This window comes from Oncorhynchus gorbuscha, linkage group LG13 (assembly GCF_021184085.1).
Source record: "Oncorhynchus gorbuscha isolate QuinsamMale2020 ecotype Even-year linkage group LG13, OgorEven_v1.0, whole genome shotgun sequence".
Classification (NCBI taxonomy): domain Eukaryota; kingdom Metazoa; phylum Chordata; class Actinopteri; order Salmoniformes; family Salmonidae; genus Oncorhynchus; species Oncorhynchus gorbuscha.
The window spans coordinates 84,747,835-84,765,007 of NC_060185.1; the positions used below are offsets into that span (position 1 = coordinate 84,747,835).

Here is a 17,173-nt window from a genome sequence, read left to right on the forward strand (position 1 = left end):
TGGTGGTGGTGATGATGGTGAATGAGATGGTGATGGTGGTGGTGATTATGGAGGTGGTGGTGATAATGGTGGTGGTGATAATGGTGGTGGTGATAATGGTGGTGGTGATAATGGTGGTGGTGATGATGATGATGATGATGGTGGTGAATGTGGTGGTGGTGAATGTGAATGTGGTGGTGGTGAATGTGGTGGTGGTGAATGTGGTGGTGGTGAATGTGGTGGTGATGATGGTGGTGGTGATGATGGTGGTGATTATGATGGAGGTGATGGTGAATGAGGTGGTGGTGATGATGTGGAGGTAATGGGTGGTGGTGGTGATGGTGGTGTTGATGATGATGGAGGTGGTGGTGATGATGGAGGTGGTGGTGATGATGATGGAGGTGGTGATGGTGGGGATGATGTTGGAGGTATTTGGTATTTTGTTGTGGTGGTGGAGGGGCTGGTTGTAGTGGTGATGATGATGGAGGTGGTGGTTGTGATGGTGGTTGTGATGGATGTGGAGGAACTGGGTGTGGTTGTGGAGGTTGTGGTGGAGGGGGTGGTGATGGTGCTATTTGGTATTTTTGGGGATATTATGGAAGTGGTGGTGGTGGGTGTGGTGGTGGAGGGGGTGATGGTGGTGATGGAGGGGGGGGTGGTGGTGGTGATATTAGTATTTTCTTTGTATATTATTATGGATGTGGCGATAATGAGGGTATCTGTGTTGTAGGTGTTGATGGGTCGTATGGAGAGCGTATTCAACCAGGCCATAAGGAACACCATCTATGCAGCCCTACAGGACTTTGCCCAGATGACCCTCAGAGAGCCTCTACGTCAGGCCGTACGCAAGAAGAAGAACGTTCTCATCAGGTACCATGCTGGCTGCACTCATTCCTGTTCAACTAGTAACACATTTCAGGCAAGAGAAAAATATGTTCTGTAACATCTTGTTTTCTAGGTGGTCTTGATAAATAAAAAAAACACCTTGAAAAAAAGGTTCAAGTCCCCTCAAAGGCTCGTGTGCATATGGCACAATTCTCACTGTTTGCTGAGACAGAATAACCATGGACCTTCAGTAGTTAACTAATCTGTCCTAAATGGCACCCTAACCCCATGGGCACTACATAGGGAATAGTGTTCCATTTGGGTTACGTCAGATAGTCATTTCCTATAATGCTGATTCTCTGATAACCCTTGGTCTTTCTCTAGTGTCCTGCAGGCAATCCGTAAGACCATCTGTGACTGGGAGGGGGCTCGGGAGCCTCCCAATGACCCCTGTCTCAGGGGGGAGAAGGACCCCAAGGGAGGGTTCGACATCAAGGTGCCCCGCAGAGCTGTGGGACCCTCGAGCACACAGGTACACCAGGGGGAGAGAGAGAAGGATAACAGAGGGCTAGGGGAATTAGGAACAGGGGATGGAAGAGACAGATGTTGGTTAGGGATAGAGGCAGGTTGTAGGGGCAGGATCAAGTACAGGGACTTTGAAGGGAAATGGTAAGAATAGTATTATGTAGTTTTTTTCTCTCTCCCTGCCTCGCTAGCTGTACATGGTTCGTACGATGCTGGAGTCGTTGATAGCTGATAAGAGTGGTTCTAAGAAGACTCTACGCAGCAGTCTGGATGGACCCATAGTACTGGCTATAGAAGACTTCCACAAACACTCCTTCTTCTTCACACACCTGCTCAACTTCAGCGGTATGTACACACACACACGCTTTCCTATCAGGGCTCAGGATAAGACCCATATGCAGACAGTTAGAATAACATGTTTATTATAAAACAGGGCAGGCGAACTATAGGTCTAGGGCAGTCAGAGGTCAGTAATCCAGGGCCGTGTCAAAGGTTACAGAACGACAGGCTCAGGGTCAGGGCAGTCAGAGGTCAGTAATCCAGGGCCGTGTCAAAGGTTACAGAACGACAGGCTCAGGGTCAGGGCAGGCAGAGGTCTGTAATCCAGGGCCGTGTCAAAGGGTACAGAACGACAGGCTCAGGGTCAGGGCAGGCAGAGGTCTGTAATCCAGGGCCGTGTCAAAGGTTACAGAACGACAGGCTCAGGGTCAGGGCAGGCAGAGGTCAGTAATCCAGGGCCGTGTCGTAGGGTACAGAACGACAGGGTCAGGGCAGGCAGAGGTCTGTAAATCCAGGGCCGTGTCGTAGGGTACAGAACGACAGGCTCAGGGTCAGGGCAGGCAGAGGTCTGTAATCCAGGGCCGTGTCAAAGGTTACAGAACGACAGGCTCGGGGTCGGGGTCAGAGCAGGCAGAGGTCTGTAATCCAGGGCCGTGTCAAAGGTTACAGAACGACAGGCTCAGGGTCAGGGCAGGCAGAGGTCTGTAATCCAGGGCCGTGTCGTAGGGTACAGAACGAATGATCAAAACCGGGATAACTAGAAAACATGTGCTCAAGAAAACAGAAATAGGACAAACACGCTGGTAGGCTTGACGAGACAAACTGGCAACAGACAAACAGAACACCGGTATAAATGCACAGCGGCTAATGGGGAAGATAATGGGAAAGATGGGCAACACCTGGAGGGGTTTGGAGACAATCACAAGAACAGGTGAAACAGATCAGGATGTGACACTTACACTACCACCCTCAAGGTCATGATCAATCCTCACCTTGTACTTTTTTCTTTCCTTTCCCTCCTATAATAATATCATGTTATTCACCTTCCCTCCTGTAATAATATCATGTTATTCACCTCCCCTCCTGTAATAATATCATGTTATTCACCTCCCCTCCTGTAATAATATCATGTTATTCACCTCCCCTCCTGTAATAATATCATGTTATTCACCTCCCCTCCTGTAATAATATCATGTTATTCACCTCCCCTCCTGTAATAATATCATGTTATTCACCTCCCCTCCTGTAATAATATCATGTTATTCACTTCCCCTCCTGTAATAATATAATGTTATTCACCTTTCCCTCCTGTAATAATATCATGTTATTCACCTCCCTCCTGTAATAATATCATGTTATTCACCTCCCCTCCTGTAATAATATCATGTTATTCACCTCCCCTCCTGTAATAATATCATGTTATTCACCTCCCCTCCTGTAATAATATCATGTTATTCACCTCCCCTCCTGTAATAATATCATGTTATTCACCTCCTCTCCTGTAATAATATCATGTTATTCACCAACCCTCCTGTAATAATATCATGTTATTCACCAATAATATCCCCTCCTGTAATAATATCATGTTATTCACCAACCCTCCTGTAATAATATCATGTTATTCACCTCCCATGTTATTCACCTCCTGTAATAATATCATGTTATTCACCTCCCCTCCTGTAATAATATCATGTTATTCACCTCCCCTCCTGTAATAATATCATGTTATTCACCTCCCCTCCTGTAATAATATCATGTTATTCACCTCCCCTCCTGTAATAATATCATGTTATTCACCTCCCCTCCTGTAATAATATCATGTTATTCACCAACCCTCCTGTAATAATATCATGTTATTCACCAACCCTCCTGTAATAATATCATGTTATTCACCAACCCTCCTGTAATAATATCATGTTATTCACCACCCCTCCTGTAATAATATCATGTTATTCACCAACCCTCCTGTAATAATATCATGTTAATCACCACCCGTCCTGTAATAATATCATGTTATTCACCTCCTCTCCTGTAATAATATCATGTTATTCACCACCCCTCCTGTAATAATATCATGTTATTCACCTCACCACCTGTAATAATATCATGTTATTCACCACCCCTCCTGTAATAATATCATGTTATTCACCAACCCTCCTGTAATAATATCATGTTATTCACCAACCCTCCTGTAATAATATCATGTTATTCACCAACCCTCCTGTAATAATATCATGTTATTCACCAACCCTCCTGTAATAATATCATGTTATTCACCAACCCTCCTGTAATAATATCATGTTATTCACCAACCCTCCTGTAATAATATCATGTTATTCACCAACCCTCCTGTAATAATATCATGTTATTCACCAACCCTCCTGTAATAATATCATGTTATTCACCTCCCTCCTGTAATAATATCATGTTATTCACCACCCCTCCTGTAATAATATCATGTTATTCACCTCCTCTCCTGTAATAATATCATGTTATTCACCTCCTCTCCTGTAATAATATCATGTTATTCACCTCCTCTCCTGTAATAATATCATGTTATTCACCACCCCTCCTGTAATAATATCATGTTATTCACCTCCCCTCCTGTAATAATATCATGTTATTCACCAACCCTCCTGTAATAATATCATGTTATTCACCACCCCTCCTGTAAAAATATCATGTTATTCACCTCACCACCTGTAATAATATCATGTTATTCACCTCCCCTCCTGTAATAATATCATGTTATTCACCACCCCTCCTATAATAATATAATTTTATTAACCACCTGTAGAGGTGGTGCAGCACTGCTTTCACTACATAAGGTCGATGCCCACGCTGAAATCTAATTGGGGGGGATTTTCCACAATGCTGGAAGGGGGACCCCGAGTGAAAAGGGACACTGCAGCACTGTTGTTTCCTGTCTCAAATGTGGTTCAGAAAGTGCTTCCTCTAATAATGTATAATAATGTCATGTTATTCCCTTCCCATCCTCCAGAGGCGCTGCAGCACTGCTGTGACCTGTCTCAGCTGTGGTTCAGAGAGTTCTTCCTGGAGTTGACCATGGGTCGCAGGATCCAGTTCCCCATCGAGATGTCCATGCCCTGGATTCTCACAGATCACATTCTGGAGACCAAGGAGCCATCCATGATGGAGTAAAACCCTGTTTAGACCTGTGTGTGTGTGTGTGTGTGTGTGTGTGTGTGTGTGTGTGTGTGTGTGTGTGTGTGTGTGTGTGTGTGTGTGTGTGTGTGTGTGTGTGTGTGTGTGTGTGTGTGTGTGTGTGGTGAGAAAGAGGAAGTGACAGAAAGATGGTGTTTGTTGTCTCTCTTGTCATTGTGTCCATGCTGAGTCTGTGTGTGTTTGTGCCTGCTGATGCCATCCTGACTGTTTCTCCCAGGTATGTGTTGTACCCTCTGGACCTCTACAATGACAGTGGCTACTACGCTCTGACCAAGTTCAAGAAACAGTTCCTCTACGATGAGATAGAGGCTGAGGTAAACTAGCACGGAACAAAGATGGCCGCCTCAGAAATCAAATAATGACAAGTAATTCATCGCCAATCCCCACAAGAGTAGTGAGTTACGGATGCTGTTTTTCCTACAGGTGAACCTGTGCTTCGATCAGTTTGTCTACAAGCTGGCTGACCAGATATTTGCCTACTACAAAGCCATGTCTGGAAGGTAAGAGACGGCTGGAAACTGAATCCTGTTGATATGGGGGGGGGGGGGGGGGTTAAATCAAGCAGTGAAGGATGTTGTTGTGTTTTTGCTCCACAGTGTCCTCCTGGACAAGCGTTTCAGGGCAGAGTGTAAAAACTATGGTGTGATCATCCCCTATCCCCCCTCCAACCGTTATGAGACGCTGCTCAAACAGAGACACGTACAGGTAGGTCTGTCTTACATCGCCCTGGAATACACCCTGGCAAGGGTGACCATAGACCCGCCTTTTAGCCCTTTGTTACTTACAAAAAGCATGTGTCTAATGGAGCGCTACAAAGGAAGGAAATAGCCGCTTTAGACCGACAGATATCAGGTCATTTCGTAAAACTTGAGGCTCTCTATGCTTATTAGTTGTGCTTCAATTAGCTTGCTAGCTAGTTCGGTGCAGCGGGAGGGAGATTTATTTTGTGTGTGTGTGGGGGGGGATTATTAATGTGTTGGCTACACTGTCCCGCGAATGTCCCGAAAAATCATCCCTCTGTCCTGGATTTGGGTATTTAAACTTGGTCACCCTAGCCCTGTCATACGCCTCCCTGTCATGCGCCTCCCTGTCATGCGCCTCCCTGTCATGCGCCTCCCTGTCATGCGCCTCCCTGTCATGCGCCTCCCTGTCATGCGCCTCCCTGTCATACGCCTCCCTGTCATACGCCTCCCTGTCATACGCCTCCCTGTCATACGCCTCCCTGTCATGCGCCTCCCTGTCATACGCCTCCCTGTCATACGCCTCCCTGTCATACGCCTCCCTGTCATACGCCTCCCTGTCATACGCCTCCCTGTCATGCGCCTCCCTGTCATGCGCCGCCCTGTCATGCGCCGCCCTGTCATGCGCCGCCCTGTCATGCGCCTCCCTGTCATGCGCCTCCCTGTCATGCGCCTCCCTGTCATGCGCCTCCCTGTCATGCGCCTCCCTGTCATGCGCCTCCCTGTCATGCGCCTCCCTGTCATGCGCCTCCCTGTCATGCGCCTCCCTGTCATGCGCCGCCCTGTCATGCGCCTCCCTGTCATGCGCCTCCCTGTCATACGCCGCCCTGTCATACCTGTCATTGCGGTACACTTTCAGAGATCTTTGTGAGACTGACTACATGGTCAGTTTTGAACATTAAATCACACAACACCTCTCTCTCATCCTCTCCCCCCTCTCTCGCTCTCTTCCCTCCCTCACTCCTCACTCACTCACTCACTCACTCACTCACTCACTCACTCACTCACTCACTCACTCCCCCCCCTCCCTCTCATCATGTCCTCTCTCTCTCTCCAGCTCCTGGGTCGCTCCATCGATCTGAACCGTCTGATCACCCAGAGGATCTCAGCAGCCATGTACAAGTCTCTGGACCAGGCCATCAGTCGATTTGAGAGTGAAGACCTCACCTCTATTGTGGTGAGAACACCAGGGCAGGGGCATACTGTATACTGTGGTCTCAACCTTCACACACACACACACAACCAACCCTCCTTCACACTCCCAATCCTGGGTCATATGTACTCTCTCAGATAGCATACTGTCAGTCCTTGGTAACATCACACACTAGGCTCATTCTCATAGGCCCTTTCCTGTCCTCTGGGGCCCATGACCTACTGGCCACATTATATTACCAGATTTTATTCTGTCTCACCATTCCACCCATCAGCAGTTGATGTTGTTTATGATGTTGATTTTTCTCTCCCATGACTCAATCACTCACTACCCCACCCCCCTCTCTCTTTTTCCCCCTCTCTCACCCACTACCCCACATTTCTCTCTCACACACCACTCCACCCATCAGGAGTTGGAGTGGCTGATGGACATCAACAGACTGACTCATCGTCTGCTCTCGAAGCACATGACCCTGGACAGCTTCGACGCCATGTTCCGCGAGGCCAACCACAATGTGTCTGCCCCCTACGGACGCATCACGCTCCATGTCTTCTGGGAACTCAACTTTGACTTCCTCCCCAACTACTGCTACAACGGCTCCACCAACCGGTCAGTGGGGAGGGGGGGGGGGTCCTTATTGATAGTCTTGGACATGTTCCCTAGCTTACAGTTCTCTGCAGGTCTACCAAAACATCGCTTAGGTTCAGCAGTTGTTTATCTATATTCCATTTAGTTATTACCTAAGTGGACTCCTGCTCATGACCCCTTATGACCCCTTACCTTCCTCAGCTTCGTGCGGACTGCCATCCCCTTTACCCAGGAGCCTCAGCGAGACAAGCCGGCGAACGTGCAGCCGTACTACCTGTATGGGTCTAAGGTATGTACTGTATACGGTCTCCTATTTGAGTACAATTGTATAAATGAGAAACATTTGGACCTATTTTGAGAGCATGCTTCTGATGTGTTGTTTTTCACCTTCCCCCAGCCTCTGAACATTGCCTACTCCCACATCTATAGCTCCTACAGGAACTTCGTAGGCCCGCCCCACTTCAAAACCATCTGCCGTCTCCTTGGTTACCAGGGCATCGCCGTGGTGATGGAGGAACTGCTCAAGATAGTCAAGAGCCTGGTATTATGGGCTATTTGTGTCTTTTACTATTGTCTGAATGTACTCCTACATACCAGCGCTCTGTTAAAAACACTATATCCAACTAATCTCATCTTTTTACCCTCCTTCTCCCTCTTCATCTTCCTCTTCTCTTTCCTCTCTAGTTGCAGGGTACTATCCTGCAGTATGTGAAGACTCTGATCGAGGTAATGCCCAAGATCTGTCGCCTGCCGCGCCACGAGTACGGATCCCCAGGTCGGTTGATGTACTGTAGTCAGATGTAGTTCAGTGAATGTCTAGGCTATCTCAGCTATCTCAGCTATCTCAGAGGGCTAACACAGCCATGACTCATACAGACAACCCAGGTTTGAAGCCCAGTTGGTCCCAGACAATAAAACTTCCTGTTGTTGCCCAATCATATTACAGTCATCTGACAGATCAAATGAGATCTGCAGGTTTACCATGTCTCTTTATGACCAGGAATTATAGGCTAGGTAGATTAGGGGTGTTCTGTACCGTAACAGGCTGTACTGAACATTTAATGGACTTCCTGTATGCCTGATCTCGGTCATAGAGAGCACAGTGACGGAATATACATCGTCATAGTCAACATGCTGCAGTTCATAATCCTACCATACCTGGATGTTCCATAATGATACTGATGTGTGTTTATCAGTCAAGGACAGTCCCTTTCATAGTATAACTCCATGTGATCGGATCTGTTGTTTTCACATTGAACTCTTTTCACTTTGAAGATGTAACTTTTAACTGTGTTCAGGCCTTAATGGCCACATGTACTTGTATGATCTCCACCCAGCACAGCCAGAAGAGGACTGGCCACACCTCAGAGCCTGGTTCCTCTCTAGGTTTCTAATCTCCACCCAGCACAGCCAGAAGAGGACTGGCCACACCTCAGAGCCTGGTTCCTCTCTAGGTTTATAATCTCCACCCAGCACAGCCAGAAGAGGACTGGCCACACCTCAGAGCCTGGTTCCTCTCTAGGTTTCTAATCTCCACCCAGCACAGCCAGAAGAGGACTGGCCACACCTCAGAGCCTGGTTCCTCTCTAGGTTTCTAATCTCCACCCAGCACAGCCAGAAGAGGACTGGCCACACCTCAGAGCCTGGTTCCTCTCTAGGTTTCTTCCTAGGGAGTTTCTTAGCCCCTGTGCTTCTACATCTGCATTGCTTGCTCTTTGGGGTTTTAGGCTGGGTATCTGTAACAGCGCTGATGTAAAAAGGGCTTTATAAAATACATTGATAGATTGTCCTTCCCTGCCAGGTATCCTGGAGTTCTTCCACCACCAGCTGAAGGACATTATAGAGTACGCAGAGCTGAAGACGGATGTCTTCCAGAGTCTCAGAGAGGTGGGGAACGCCATCCTCTTCTGTCTGCTCATCGAACAAGCTCTGGTGAGTCCCTCCTCCTCTTCTCCTCTTTCACTTCTATCCCTTCTGCTCCTCTGTTCTGTCCTTCCCTCCTTTTCCCACCTTTTTCTGCTTCACCTGTATACCTTTCTCTTTCTCCTTTACTCTTCCCCTCTCATACTCTCATCACCTCTCATACTCTCATCCCCTCTCATACTCTCATCCCCTCTCATACTCTCATACTCTCATCCCCTCATACTCTCATACTCTCCATCGTCATCACCTCCCTCGCTCCCTCTCTCATACTCTCCTCTCTCTCTCACTCTCACTCAGAAAGAGGCACTGATACATGTCAGGCTATTTCTCCTCCTTCTGTCTGGTTGAATATATCTGTTTCCATCTTCGTCTCAATAAAGTTTCACCCTCCAGAAATGTTGATATTGGCTGTATCTGAATTGCAACTCTTCTTTATTACACGCTGGCAAACTACTACAGGTGGTAAGAATCTAGGTCTTGTCTTTGGTATAAAAAAACACACACCCTGACTGATCTCCATCTCTCTCTCTGTTCGTTTGGGCTGCCACACACCCTGACTGATCTCCATCTCTCTCTCTGTTGGTTTGGGCTGCCACACACCCTGACTGATCTCCATCTCTCTCTCTGTTCGTTTGGGCTGCCACACACCCTGACTGATCTCCATCTCTCTCTCTGTTGGCTTGGGCTGCCACACACCCTGACTGATCTCCATCTCTCTCTCTGTTGGCTTGGGCTGCCACACACCCTGACTGATCTCCATCTCTCTCTCTGTTGGTTTGGGCTGCCACACACCCTGACTGATCTCCATCTCTCTCTCTGTTGGTTTGGGCTGCCACACACCCTGACTGATCTCCATCTCTCTCTGTTGGTTTGGGCTGCCACACACCCTGACTGATCTCCATCTCTCTCTCTGTTGGTTTGGGCTGCCACACATCCTGACTGATCTCCATCTCTCTCTCTGTTGGCTTGGGCTGCCACACACCCTGACTGATCTCCATCTCTCTCTCTGTTGGTTTGGGCTGCCACACACCCTGACTGATCTCCATCTCTCTCTCTGTTGGTTTGGGCTGCCACACACCCTGACTGATCTCCATCTCTCTCTCTGTTGGTTTGGGCTGCCACACACCCTGACTGATCTCCATCTCTCTCTCTGTTGGCTTGGGCTGCCACACACCCTGACTGATCTCCATCTCTCTCTCTGTTGGTTTGGGCTGCCACACACCCTGACTGATCTCCATCTCTCTCTCTGTTGGTTTGGGCTGCCATGTTTCTCTGTTTTTATATTCACCATCTTACTTTGACACACAAAGTTTTACCTCCGGAGGACCATGAAAGCCAAAGATTGAGGTTTTAAAATTATTGTAAGAAATAAAGAACAATCCAAGATTGCAATCATTATTCTATCATTATTGGAAATAAATTGATAATAAAAAGTGATTATCTTAAAGTATCTCTCCATGTCCTTGGCTCCCATGATAGAGGTGACCTGTGTGTTTCTGGGTGGCTGTCTGTAAAGTAAACTCGGCAACAAAAGAAACGTCCTCTGACTCTCAACTGTGTTTATTTTCAGCAAACTTAACATGTGTAAATATTTAACATGATTCAACAACTGAGACATAAACGGAACAAGTTCCACAGACATCTGACTAACAGAAATGGAATGATGTGTCCCTGAACAAAGGAAGGGTCAAAATCAAAACTAACAGTCAGTATCTGGTGTGGCCACCAGCTGCATTAAGTCCTGCAGTGCATCTCCTCCTCATGGACTGCACCAGATTTGCCAGTTCTTGCTGTGAGATGTTATCACACTCTTCCAGCAAGGGACCTGCAAGTTCCCAGACCTTTCTGGGGGAATGGCCCTAGCCCTCACCCTCTGATCCAACAGGTCCCAGACGTGCTCAATTGGATTGAGATCCTGGCTCTTCACTGGCCATGGCAGAACACTGACATTCCTGTCTTGCAGGAAATCACACACAGAACGAGCAGTATGGCTGGTGGCATTGTCATGCTGGAGGGTCATGTCAGGATGAGCCTGCAGGAAGGGTACCACATGAGGAAGGAGGATGTCTTCCCTGTAACGCACAGCATTGATATTGCCTGCAATGACAACAAGCTCAGTCCGATGATGTTGTTACACACTGCCCCAGACCATGATGGACCCTCCACCTCAAAATCGATCCCGCTCCAGAGTACAGGCCTCGGTGTAACTCTCATTCCTTTGATGATAAATGCGAATCCGACCACCAGGGGTGGTGAGACAGAACTGCGACTCGTCAGAGAAGAGCACTTTTTGCCAGTCCTGTCTGGTCCAGCAACGTTGAGTTTGTGCCCATAGGTGACGTTGTTGCTGGTGATGTCTGGTGAGGACCTGCCTTACAACAGGCCTTACAAGCCCTCAGCCCAGCCTCTCTCAGCCCTTTGCGGACAGTCTGATCACTGATGGAGGGATTGTGTGTTCCTGGTGTTACTCGGGCAGTTGTTATTGCCATCCTGTACCTGTCCCGCAGGTGTCATGTACCGATCCTGTGCAGGTGTTGTTACACGTGGTCTGCCACTGCGAGTACGATCAGCTGTCTGTCCTGTCTCCCTGTAGAGCAGTCTTAGACGTCTCACAGTATGGACATTGCAATTTAATGCCCTGGCCACATCTGCAGTGCCAGGGACCCAGGGCATCTTTCTTTTGGTGTTTTCCAGAGTCAATAGAAAGACTCATTTTAGTGTCCTATGTTTTCCACAAGTGTGACCTTAATTGCCAACAGTCTATAAGCTGTTAAGTGTCTTAACGACCGTTCCACAGATGCATGTTCATTAATTGTTTATGGTTCATTGAACAAGCATGGGAAATAGTCTTTAAACTCTTTACAATGAAGATCTGTGAAGTTATTTGGATTTTTACAAAATATCTTTGAAAGACAGGGTCCTGAAAAGGGGATGTTTCTTTTTTTGCTGAGTTTGTGCTCAACTTCACTTCTACCTCCATACTCTCTGTCAACACTGACTTCTCTCTCAACGTCTGACTGTCACTCTTTACACCCTCATACCCTCTGGTCTGTCTGTCTGTCCGTTTCTCCCTCTGACTGCCTCAGGGTGTGTGTGGGTGGATTTGGTGGGTGGGTGTTTGTACTGGTGGATCACAGCATGCAGATCATCCTGTCTTCCATAGTGTTTTAGTGGAGCTTTTCCTGATCTGGATCTCTTGTCGTTTGCTGATTCCATATTCCAGTCATTCCTATTGGTTAGCCAGACCTGTGTGACAGTAGCCTGTAGTGCGACTAAGGGGAGGGGGGGGGGGGGGGTGACCAGATCAATGACTGTACTGTACTTAGTGCACGAGTCATACACATGCCTAGGGTTATCTCATCATAACTGTACTAGCCTACTACTTTCTCACTTAAACACACGTTATCACTGCTTATGTACCTCTGACTTCACTCCTTACTAATGAGTATAACACCTCCCTCCCATCACCACTAACTACCCCATGTAGTGTACATGTGTCCAGGAGAGATGTTGGCTGGTGTTCAATGTCACCTCTCTCTGCCTCTGTCTGTGTGTGTGTGTTAACCACAGTCCCAGGAGGAGGTGTGTGACCTGCTTCATGCAGCTCCCTTCCAGAACATCCTCCCCAGGGTCTACATCAAAGGTATGTGATACAGGTCCAGGCGTGTGGATCCAGATTGAGATGGGTGGGATAAGGACTTCAATATTGTTATGCATATCTGTCTGATGTGATTGGTGTAGTAACGTGTGTGTGTGTGTGTGTGTGTGTGTGTGTGTGTGTGTGTGTGTGTGTGTGTGTGTGTGTGTGTGTGTGTGTGTGTGTGTGTGTGTGTGTGTGTGTGTGTGTGTGTGTGTGTGTGTGTGTGTGTGTGTGTGTGTGTGTGTGTGTGTGTGTGTGTGTAGAGGGGGAGCGTCTGGAAGTCAGGATGAAGAGGCTGGAGGCTAAGTATGCTCCACTCCATCTGGTGCCCCTCATCGAGAGGCTGGGGACCCCTCAGGTGAGCTCTACCTTCTTGTCATCACCATCATACCTCATAACCTAGCTCTCTGTCCTGGCCCACAGCCATTAGACAGTTTCAGCAATCTTGGTTTGAAATGTAGAATTTGAAAGGGCAGCCATATTGGCACCAAAGTTCCAAGGCAATTACTTTCCCTATTTGACCTGTTCCTCCTTACTCCCTGTTCTCCTTCCTTCCTCTGCTAATGTATCCTTTCCTTCTTCCTTCCTCTGCTAATGTATCCTTTCCTTCTTCCTTCCTCTGCTAATGTATCCTTTCCTTCTTCCTTCCTCTGCTAATGTATCCTTTCCTTCTTCCTTCCTCTGCTAATGTATCCTTTCCTTCCTTCCTCTGCTAATGTATCCTTTCCTTCTTTCTTCCTCTGCTAATGTATCCTTTCCTTCTTCCTTCCTCTGCTAATGTATCCTTTCCTTCTTCCTTCCTCTGCTAATGTATCCTTTCCTTCTTCCTTCCTCTGCTAATGTATCCTTTCCTCCTCCCTTCCTGTCCAAATGTTTCCTTTCCTCAGCAAATAGCTATAGCCCGTGAGGGAGATCTGTTGACCAAGGAGCGTCTTTGCTGTGGCCTGTCCATGTTCGAGGTGATCCTTACGAGGATCCGTAGTTTCCTGCAGGACGCCGTGTGGCGAGGCCCGCCCCCCACCAATGGAGTGATGCACGTGGACGAGTGTATGGAGTTCCACCGCCTCTGGAGCGCCATGCAGTTTGTTTACTGCATCCCCGTCGGCACTCACGAGTTCACCGCAGAGTGAGTTACTGTAGGGGGCAAGGCAGTGTACACACACTCAAACACAGTAACAATTTAGTTACTGTAGTCCTCTCAGGGCACCAAAGACTTTACTGCAGATTTACAGTAGTAGATAAACCCATCAATCAAGCTTGATTTGTAAAGTGTTTTCTACAAATGCAAAGTACTTACTAAGTTAGTGACAGCAAGCCGTCCCTGTGCGTGTCCTCTGCAGGCAGTGTTTTGGTGACGGGCTGAACTGGGCAGGCTGCTCCATCATCGTGCTGTTGGGTCAGCAGCGCCGCTTCGACCTGTTTGACTTCTGCTACCACCTGCTCAAGGTGCAGAGGCAGGACGGCAAGGATGAGATCATCAAGAACGTGGTGGGTACACACTGACGCTACGCACGCATCTACACACTTTAACCAGCATGCTAGCACAGAAATAAGAAGCGATTTAGGGCACTGGGGAGGACAGGCTCATAATGGCTGGAGAGCGGAATCAGTAGAATGGTATCAAATACATCATAGTTTCCATGTGTTGGATGCCTTTCCATTCGCTCCATTACAGCCATTATTATGAGCTGTCCTCCCCTCAGCAGCCTCCACTGATTTAGGGATATGTCAACTGCTGGTCATTTTTATTTATATTTTTACGAGAAAGATTGATATGAGGAGAGGAAGCTCATCTTTGTGGCAAGATCTTGGCTACTACAATCCTGGTCTGTGGACTGTGGTTTTAATTCTATCATACGATTCAAACCCTCCCTCTCTCGCTATCCCTCCCTCTCTCTCTCTCCCTCTCTCCACAGCCGCTGAAGAAGATGGCTGATCGGATCAGGAAGTACCAGATCCTGAACAATGAGATCTTTGCCATCCTTAACAAGTACATGAAGGCTGTGGAGACCGATAGTTCCACCGTGGAGCATGTCCGCTGCTTCCAGCCACCTATACACCAGTCCCTGGCCACAACGTGCTGAGAGGAACACACACACAGTACAAATACACACACACACACACCAACCCAAATCATCACCACACGCTCTGCCTTTCTTTGGTCTTTTACTCAGACGCTCAGAGCCTTAGGATTCCAGAGTTCTGTATGACTGTACACCATTTTGGCACCAAATATTCCATACCAATGACATTCCAATTTGCATTCTAAAATGCAACCGTCTTGGAACTTTTGGTGGGAACATAGCGTCCATTAAAAAGTCTAAATCTCAAACTGAGTTTTCTGAACTCTGAATATGTTTGGCCCAAAACCACAGTCTAGTTTTCGTGTTGTGGGTGTTTTGAGATGTTTTTCTGTTCTCAACCCATGTGACTCTCACACCCAGCATGCCTTCTCCTGTCCCAAGAGATATGTCACATGGATGGCCTCCGTAACACACAACTGCCAATCCTGAGTGGTTACAGATCACAGTACCACTCTGCTTCCCCTCTAGTCACAATCAACAGTCTATCAGATATCTCTGAGAAACCATTTAGTGAGCAACAACAATCAACCTACATAAAAGATGATAGATATGCTGGAATCATCTCCAAAACCTCAATGCATACAAATAATCAGATTCTGAAATGACCTGTAACCTGAGATTATTATTTCGTAGATTACATACGAAAGCAAACCTAACGGCTATTGAATTGCTTATTGAAGTCCACACCGGTGCTAAGTATTCCGATGATACTTAATAACACCAATGTCATCAGTGTCATTTTCCCCCCATAACATCCATGATATGATCATCGCACAAGTCAACGAAATAATGAATGAATCTCAGAAGCTAACACAGGAGTGCCCCAAATGGAACCCTATTCCCTATAAAGTGCACTACTTCTGACCAGCGCCTACAGGTCTCTGGTCAAAGGTAATGCACTATATAGAGAATAGGGTTCCATTTGGATGCAGCCCAAATCTCCCTGGACATACCCAAGCATAGTAAACCAGTGTCATAGGAGTAGTTAGCCACACCTCACCTCTTCTCTCCTCACACAACCCTACTGTTTCACAACAAGGACACTTGACTGCATAACAAGGACACTTGACTGCTTTTCTGAGTTGCTTTTATTTATTTTTACCCATATTTTGGGGGTTTTAGCCTCTTGAGTATATTTTTATTCTGTTCCATTGTAAATTTCACTGAACTAAAAAAAATAAGTTGAGTGTTGTAATTGTTATTGTTTTGAATTAATTATAGATAATTTCATTTTTCATCCTTGGTATAACTTGCCTCTTCTGATGTAAACCTCACCTACTGTCTTGTCAGTTTATTGAAATGTTTTTATATTCTGTATGTGCGCTTAGTGTTATTGTTTATCATTTTACTAATTATTGACATCATCTGCGCTAATGTGTTTTATTTGATTTTTTTAATGTAATAAAACATTAGAAATACTTGATTGTAAAATAAAAAAAAAAGAGGCCAGGATGATGTTACTGTATTAGATTTGTTCAGAGAGTGAATGGGACCAAGCGAACTCCTGTAGAGTTCATTCCCTCCTATAGAAGAAGACATAAAGGAATCAAGTAGTTGCCTTTCTCCAGTTTAGGTACGAACTACAAACCAGAAATGGAGAAAGAGACCTTTCCTAAATGTATTCACTATTGTTTGACTTTTTTCCCCCTTTAGCTTAAGCAGTGTTATCAAAATATTTTGTCCCAGTTTTTTATTCTTATGATGGAAAATGATCGTTACATCAATGAAGGAGCAACCACATTTTCAGTTTCCCCTTTGTTTAATTTTTTGTTATTGTTCCAATGGTCCTTTTTGTTTTATTTATTCACACAACTACACTTTTATTGTTCATTCAATGGGTGAATATGTTAAGTAAAGGTTATCAATCATTTTCGAACCTTTTGCATGAAAAGAAAAGCGAAATATTGTCATTACGGATACATTTGTGACCTTAGGTTTTTGTGATGATATTAATGATAATGTTGTACAAGTGATCATGTTTTGAAATACAAAAATGAGAAAATAAGAATATAAAGATGTACAACGAATGGTCCTGCAAAAGGAAATTCAATTGTTGTATTTCCATTAAATAAATGTCTAACTAACATTTTTATTAAGAATCATGTATGACCGTGTTCATTGTAATTAAAAAATACTAAATATATTTGAATATAGCCATAGCGATCATGAGGGGCTGGTGGGCGCTGGCGGAAGTCTAATTTCCTCTGCCCTGATTGGTTAAGTATGTGTCGTCTCTTTTTTGATTGGTTAT

The 17,173-nt window shown here is 46.2% G+C and overlaps 1 protein-coding gene across 1 annotated transcript in view; it reads left to right on the forward strand.

The window, feature by feature from the left end:
- Window positions 1–17,014, forward strand: part of LOC123993634 (cytoplasmic FMR1-interacting protein 2) — a 43,877-nt gene extending 26,863 nt beyond the window's left edge. The window contains exons 13-30 of the mRNA XM_046295994.1: window positions 710–849; window positions 1,189–1,336; window positions 1,521–1,674; window positions 4,610–4,766; window positions 5,012–5,108; window positions 5,218–5,294; window positions 5,391–5,499; window positions 6,592–6,711; window positions 7,097–7,296; window positions 7,477–7,564; window positions 7,673–7,816; window positions 7,960–8,050; window positions 9,077–9,207; window positions 12,769–12,841; window positions 13,102–13,196; window positions 13,726–13,964; window positions 14,179–14,326; window positions 14,755–17,014. Coding sequence (XP_046151950.1) covers window positions 710–849; window positions 1,189–1,336; window positions 1,521–1,674; window positions 4,610–4,766; window positions 5,012–5,108; window positions 5,218–5,294; window positions 5,391–5,499; window positions 6,592–6,711; window positions 7,097–7,296; window positions 7,477–7,564; window positions 7,673–7,816; window positions 7,960–8,050; window positions 9,077–9,207; window positions 12,769–12,841; window positions 13,102–13,196; window positions 13,726–13,964; window positions 14,179–14,326; window positions 14,755–14,922 — 2,379 coding nt within the window. The 3' untranslated portion in view covers window positions 14,923–17,014. The remainder of the gene's footprint in view (window positions 1–709; window positions 850–1,188; window positions 1,337–1,520; window positions 1,675–4,609; window positions 4,767–5,011; window positions 5,109–5,217; window positions 5,295–5,390; window positions 5,500–6,591; window positions 6,712–7,096; window positions 7,297–7,476; window positions 7,565–7,672; window positions 7,817–7,959; window positions 8,051–9,076; window positions 9,208–12,768; window positions 12,842–13,101; window positions 13,197–13,725; window positions 13,965–14,178; window positions 14,327–14,754) is intronic.
- The last annotated feature ends 159 nt before the right edge of the window (window positions 17,015–17,173 follow it).